Raw genomic sequence first — 7,755 nt, 5'->3', positions numbered from 1 at the left:
ATTTCTCTAAGATTGACCTCTGATTAGGTTATCACCAATTGATGTTGAAAGAGACAGACATTCCTAAGACGGCTTTTCAAACTCGGTATGGTCATTATGAGTTTTTGGTAATGTCATTTGGTTTGGTTAATGACCCAATAGTGTTTATGGATTTGATTAATAGGATTTTTAATTAATACCTTGATGGGTTTGTGATTGTGTTTATCGATGAAATTTTGATTTACTCACGGAGTGAGGATGAACATGTTGAGAATATGAGGATTGTGTTGAAAATTGTCAAGGATCATGAGTTGTATGCTAAGTTTAAAAAGTGTGAGTTTTGGTTGAGGTCTGTTGCTTTCCTTGGCAATATTGTCTCCGGTGAAGGTGTTCAAGTCGATCCTAAGAAAACTGAAGTGGTTAAGAATTGGCCTAGACCTTTATCTGCTTCAGATATACAGAGTTTCTTAGCTTTGGTCGGTTATTATAGAAAGTTTGTGGAAGGATTTTCCTTTATTGCTTCGCCTTTGACAATGTTGACTCAAAAGAAAGTGAATTTCCGATGGTTGGAAGCTTGTGAGAAAAGTTTCCATGATTTGAAGGACAAACTCACCTCAGCCCCTATTTTGACACTACCAGAAGGATCAGATGGTTTGTAGTTTATTATGATGCTTCACGAGTAGGTCTTGGTTATGTTTTAAGGCAACATGGAAAAGTCATCGCTTATGCTTCTAGGAAATTGAAAGTGCATGAAAAGAATTATATGACTCATGATTTGGAGTTAGCAGCAGTGGTGTTTGCTCTTAAGATTTGGAAACATTACTTGTGTGGTGTTCATGTAGATATGTTTACCAATCACAAGAGTTTGAAATATATGTTCACTCATAAGGATTTGAATCTTCACCAAATGAGATGGCTTGAATTGTTAAAGGATTATGATATGAGTGTCATTTATCATCCCGATAAGGCGACTGTGGTGGCGGATGCTCTTAGTTGAAGGATTGTGCTTTTCCATGGATGATGATGATTTTATGTTTATGACTATTCCGTTGGGATTTTTACTTAGCACCCAGAGGATATTGAGATGGAGGCTCTCCTGTTAGTAGAGGTCAGGTCTCTAGTAGCAATCTCCTTGTCCCTAACTACATGTCCCCATAGGTTGTCTATAGTGACATAGCTAGTGGATCCACCTAAGCTAGAAATTTAAGGTTGTTGCCTTGGAAAGTATTGACATCTCTTTTCAGTGTGGGAACAAGACACTAGATTTCGTGTTATAGCTCACATGGTTTATGTCGGTTAAAAGTAAATATCTCACAAAATGAACTAAGTGGCTTTCAAATGTTTTATGAAGCTTCCTATTATGATATCAAGATGCATTGGCCATGTTTATGATTATGATTCTATTTAAAGGTTTTTACTATGTTAGCTTGGTCATACATATCGTGTCTTCCATCATGTCCTATATGATCACATCTCATGTTTTATTGCATTCCTCTCATGCTTAGTAAATTTCATGTATTAATGCATACTTGTGCCTACATTGTTTCATTAATGTAGGGCGTGATGATTTCTCTCCCTCTACTTGTGCTTGTTGATCTCATTGAAGATTCGAAGATCAAGAGTTGTGAGTCCTCGTGTTTCGAGGACCATGATACTTCTATTTCCTTTCCTTCTATTTTAGTTTTTAGACTTTGTATGTGGTGTACCGGTTACGTCCTGACCACTCTTTTGAGGTAATAGATGGCTTGTCAAGACTTTGTTGTACTTCCACTTATGTCAAACTCTTTACATCTTATAAGATTTCTTACTTTTCTATATTATGTTGTGTATATGTATGTCAAGTGACTTGTGTAGGGCCTCTGAGGTCTTATACGTCATATCACGTCTAGGGTGTACTTTTGGTCATGACAAAAGCGAAGAATTTCCTCTCTCGGCGCACGTTAGGTGAGCTAACATACGCCTACCATGGCAAGAGGTCAGAAGAAGATGGTCATTAGCGGACATACGAGCGCAGGGAATGGAAGCACACTTAGTACAGGGGAGATTAATAATAGGGGGACGAAACCAGTTAAGCAGTGGCCGAAATTAAGCAAAACCCCAGTTCTGATTACATCACCAAACTCGAAGACTAGATCGGAAGAGAGGGGAACACATAGAGAATGGGAACCTACGCCACAAATTGAGAGTACCCAGAGCACAAGCAAGGTGTTGGTGGAGCTAATCCCAGGAAAGGAAGGACAAGAAGGGAAGGAGGAAGAGCCTAAACAGAAGAAATGGTCAAACCTATTTCAGAGAAACCGTATGGCTGAACAGGGAATGAAGATGAATTATATAGCTCCCACAGTTTGTAATGGGGAGAAAATTATCGAGCTATGCAAAGATGAGGTAGTTGTGGAGACGCTAAGATGGAAACATGTTTTAATCCTCTATGTGGTGGGAGTTGAGCCAACAATTGCTGTAATAGAACGCTACATAGCGGCGCAGTGGAACTATATAGCAAAACCAAAGGCATTCTACCATAATGATGGTTATTTTTTGGTAAGATTTGGTAGTTTTGAGGATAGGGAAAAGTGTTATATTCAGGACCTCATATTCTAAGGAATAAGCCAATCATAGTGAAGACATGGGTGCCGGAGTTTGATCTAGGAAAGGAGATTATGCAAACTATCCCAGTATGGGTGAAATTCCCAAACCTCCCATTGAATTGTTGGAGCATACAATCATTAAGTAGAATTAGTAGTGGGTTGGAAATTCCTCTTTTTGCGGATGAATGCATTACGCAGATAGAAAGAGTTTCTTATGCTAGAGTTCTAATAGAAATGGATATCATTCAAAAACGGCCAGTAGACATTAAAGTGGAAGATCCAAATGGTAGAGAATTCACTCAGAATGTGGTTTATGAATGGGCGCCGGTTTACTGTCCTAAGTGTTTGATCATTGGGCACAAATTTCATGAGAAAGGGGAAGAACATAAACAAAAATATAAGGCAGTAAAGAGGACAACAGAGTGGCAACTAAAGAGAACTGAGCTACAAGCAGAATCTAGCAACACTCTTGAGAATAGTGGGCTAGCTGAAGTGATAAGCTCAAGGCAGGATATCAATCAGTAAGAAGAAGATACAGTAAACTTGTAGGTGAGCAGAGGGCTACAAATACAGGACATTGGAGGAAAATGGGAGGAAGCAAGAGGGAAATCAACAACAAAAGGGCAAAGACAAAGCATAGAAAGGTTATAATTCCCATAGCAAATGAGTTTAATCCATTGCATGACCATGATACGAGACATGCAGCTGATAAAGATAAAGGTTTAGGAGGAGCAGGGAAGGAGCTTGGGAAAGGTAATTGTAACGACCCGGGAGCACCCCCTAGTCGTTACTAGCGAACTCGACCTCTAAGAGGTCTTATACAAGCCCTTAGCATTCATCATTGCATATATCATAGAAAAATAGCGGAAAAATTAAAACTTTTACTTTGGAAGTTCAACTTCCCTTCATATATGAAAAATATAAACTAACTTTGTCTCAACATACAATCTAGACATAGGAGTATAGAAATTGGGAATTAGCCCTTACACCAATAGGAAGTCTAGAATAGGAAAATACAACAATATCTTTCAATATAAGCAAAAGACTAAAAAAGCTAGAACATAGGGGTCTTGTCCTCGGACTTGAGGACTCACACACTTGGAGGAGCAAATCCAAGTATCTTGAGAAATAGCCTTGAATCTCGTCAAAGGCCCGAACCTACATTGTTTGGGAAAAGGGAAGAAAATATGGGTTAGTACAACACACGTACTAAGTATGACTACTATGCATAAAAACCATTAAAACATGCATAAAAAGACATTTTAGTTAAAAACATGTTTTTGTCAAGTAAAAACCCATTATGCATATAAGGTAAACATCATAAGCCAAACCAACATACTATCATCCCACATGTAAACAACCAAGCAATACTAGTGCAATGCAAAGGATAGGATCCCATAACCCTATCAAAAGCCAAGTATCACATTAACCAACCTACTTCATGCATACATTCATAAGATTATATTTCATCATAACTTACCATATTCATAATGATCATACATAACATAGCTTCAACATACATAAGTCATAATCATCATAATCATAAGAGAACACTACTACAACCATCTCTTAGGATCCCACAAGTGCAATGTGCAAGAGAAGTCCCATACCCTCCCTTACACTATGTAGAAACCCTTAAGAAAGCCTTAGTAAGAGTTCACAGCTTTCATACCTTCATTTACTTTTACATTAGGGAAATATTTCAATAACCGACATAGACCATGAGAGCTATATGGAATCCGGTGTTCCACTCCCACACCGAAAAGAGAGGGTTAACACTTGCCTAAGGTGTAACCATTCGTACATAGCTATCTAGGTGGATCCACTAAGTTAGAGTCCTATGTGGGAACATAGTTAAGGGTCAAGGAGATTGCTTCTAGAAACCCTAACTTACTAAATGTAGGGGTTTCCATCTCATGAGACAACACTTACCGTGGGTAATCTAGACTTGCTAAACATGAGGAAACCTATGTGGGGAGCCGGACTTACTAAACGTGAGACCCCCATCTCATTTACATGCCCTTTCGGTGCTAAGCATCTAATTCCCTTTTGTAATCATCTTTAGTCATCACATAAGTTCACATTAGCCTTTACTAGACTCTTATGTAGACATCGTATCATAATAGCTCATATGTATTCATAAGTGAGTAACAATCCTTTCACTTTAGAAACACTTAGCAAGTGAGTAAACATTTCACTTTACATTGCACTATAATCATGAGGACTACCTTTCAATCATATAGCAATCATACCATAACATACATACATACTTCATAGCTAATTCAAGTGTAGAGGGTTAAGGATGAGGAAACTAGGTCATCAACAACACATTAGGTATAGCATCATTACAATCTAAGTAATTCACCTTTTATACTTGAGTTCAAAGAAGAACCAACCTTCATACCTTCTTGCCCTTCATGGGACATTCATACTTCAATTACCAAACAATTCATAACCAATACATAATACAAGGTAATTTATGAAGTAATAACATAATCCACATCAATATAAGCAATTGACATATTCCTTTCATAGCCTTCAAGGCTTCATTCAAAGACTCAGCCCTAATTTCATAGAAATTATACATAACCTAGGGTAGAATCATCATACAAACATGAATTACATAACATCACATCCAATTCATAGCCTTCAATCAATATCCAACACAAACTAGGGTTAGAATTAGGAAAAGAAGGAGAAACATGGGTATCATGGGGAATTCTTCAAGAAACCACCAATGCAACATAAATTCATCCATAATTGTTCACATAACATCAATCAAAGTCAGTTTATAAGATCAATTTCACTTTAGAAAGAAGACCCACGTTTTTGGATTGAAACCTAGAATGGAGGTTTTGAAATTCATCTTGAAGGGGCCTCTTAGGGAAAGGAATCCCAAGAGTGATAAGCAACCATACCTTATTGACGAATTAACCACGAAAATCCGAGTTGAAACCTTGGAGATTTGGTCTTCTTCTTGAAGCTCCAATCTTCGTCAATGGAGTCCTTGAGAAGAGAGAGAGTAGAGAGAAGGAGGAACTTTAGGTTTTGATCTTTGGGGTTTTCTGTTTAAGTGATAAAAAGTGGGGTAATTTGACTTTAAAATATTATATACACTTCCCCTAAAGTACCCTAAATACCCCTCACTAATTTGTACTCTTTAATGAAGTAAAGATCGATTTCTAAATTTCTGCATTTTCATCGTGGAACAAGTCTGTGACGCAGAGCTGTTACCTGAAGATATTTTGAATTAAATTTCAAGACAGTAGAGTCCGCGACACGACCGCGTCGCGAACTAAACTTTTGCTCCTTGGGGGAGCTAGTCCGCGACGCGGAGCTATTCCCTCCAAGTGCAATTTGCAAGCTGCCTTGGCAGCTTGCTTGGCCAAGGTTGGGGTCCTCCTCAGGGTCCTTTAGGGCGTCCCCGGGGCGTCGTATTTGAACATTTTGACCCTATAAACATATATTTACCTAATTTAAATCTTTTTACAAGATTATACCATCATACGACACTCCCAAACCTGCCCAAAACCTAAGGACACACAAGAACACATTCTTCTGTAGTTTTCGGATGTCGTGGTCGTTTCTTGACGTTTAGACTTTTACTCTTCCAAACCAAGTCGATTGCATTAATTTAGTTTTAGAAACATAATTGTAACTATTTTTAAGTCATTATTCATAAAGTGAGGCTCTAACTTAAGTCATAGAATTTCTGGGGTGTTACAGTAATGTACCAGCACCCCTTATAAATGAAGATAATTACTTGGAATGTAAGAGGTTTGAATAAAGTTTATAAGCAGAAAGAAGTTGCAATGATTATAAAGACTACTAAAGTTAGTGTTATAGCACTTCTAGAATATAAAATAAAAGTCTAGCATGAAGGTCACATCTTGAAGAAAGTTGCACCTGGATGGGAAAGTATAACTAACTCTCTATCTAGTAGTAAAGGTAGAATATGGATATTATTGGATCCTCAAGTGATTAGATGCAATCTAGTGGATCAGTCTAAGCAACATATTCATATAGAGGTAGATTGTAGAGGGATAAATATTAGTTTTAGCTTCATAGTTGTTTATGGTTTACATACTATAGCAGATAGAAGAAAGTTGTGGGAGCAATTAAGGAGTATTCATAATAACCAGCAGACACCTTGGGTTGCTATGGGAAATTATAATACTTTTCATAGAGGGGAAGATAGAATGGTGGGGGATCCTAGAATGGTGGGGGATCCTGTACAAGATGCAGAAATAAGAGATTTTGATGGGTTTCTGAGGGACAGAATTATGACAATTTTAAAACACACTAGCAGAGAATACACCTGGACTAATGGGCACACATATAATATAATAGATTGGGCTCTAGTAAATGCAAGATGGATGCTGACTATGCCTAACATGGAGCTGACAATTTTAAAACACACTGGCAGAGAATACACCTGGACTAATGGGCACACATATAATAGAATAGATTGGGCTCTAGTAAATGCAAGATGGATGCTGACTATGCCTAACATAGAGGTGCATAATATGGACCATAGTTGTTCTGATCACTCACCACTCAGTATTAACTTTGTACAACAAGTTGAGCTGAGATCTAGACCATTCAGATTTTTAAATCACCTAGCATAGCATATAAAGTTCCAGGAGACAGTGCAGACAGCATGGCAAGATAGTGCAGGAGGAAAAAATATGATGAGGGTGTGGCAGAAATTAAAGAAAGTGAAGCAAGGTTTGAAGTGCTTAAACAAAACTGAGTTTCAAGGAGTGGAAATGAGAATAAAGATGTTCAGGCAACAATTACATGATATCTAAAGAGCTATGAGACAACCAGGGGAACCCTTAAGCATGATTGAAACAGAAAGGGAGACCAAAATGAATTTGGAGAAATGGTTGAAGGTAGAAGAAAGCATCATGAGACAAAAGTCTAGAGTTCAATGGTTGAAATTGGGAAATGGGAATACAGCTTATTTTCAAGCTAGCGTGAGGAACAGGATTGCTCAAAATAGAAATACTAGCTTAATCAATGACAATGGGAACATAGTGACAACCACTAATGATATAGAAGATGAGATTCTTGATTTCTACAAAAAAAACTACTGAGAACTTGTGCAACTCAATTACCAGCTGTGAATTGTCAAGTAATGAAAGATGGACCTCAATTAGATAGAGGTCAACAAGCTCAACTAATAGCA

At 37.7% G+C, this 7,755-nt stretch overlaps 1 protein-coding gene across 1 annotated transcript; it reads left to right on the top strand.

The window, feature by feature from the left end:
* The first annotated feature begins 254 nt into the window (after positions 1–254).
* Positions 255–638, top strand: LOC125869768 (uncharacterized mitochondrial protein AtMg00860-like). The gene has a single exon (XM_049550207.1). The coding sequence runs from the start codon at positions 255–257 to the stop codon at positions 636–638; it is 384 nt and encodes a 127-aa protein (XP_049406164.1).
* The last annotated feature ends 7,117 nt before the right edge of the window (positions 639–7,755 follow it).

This window comes from Solanum stenotomum, chromosome 7 (genome assembly GCF_019186545.1).
Source record: "Solanum stenotomum isolate F172 chromosome 7, ASM1918654v1, whole genome shotgun sequence".
Lineage (NCBI taxonomy): Eukaryota > Viridiplantae > Streptophyta > Magnoliopsida > Solanales > Solanaceae > Solanum > Solanum stenotomum.
Note: the sequence above shows the minus strand (reverse complement) of the source record. Positions and strands in the feature narration are given on the sequence as shown.

What these genes read in the sequence shown, in the direction of transcription:
- LOC125869768 (XM_049550207.1), top strand. Translation starts at nt 255, where the DNA reads ATGAGGATTGTGTTGAAAATTGTCAAGGATCATGAGTTGTATGCTAAG.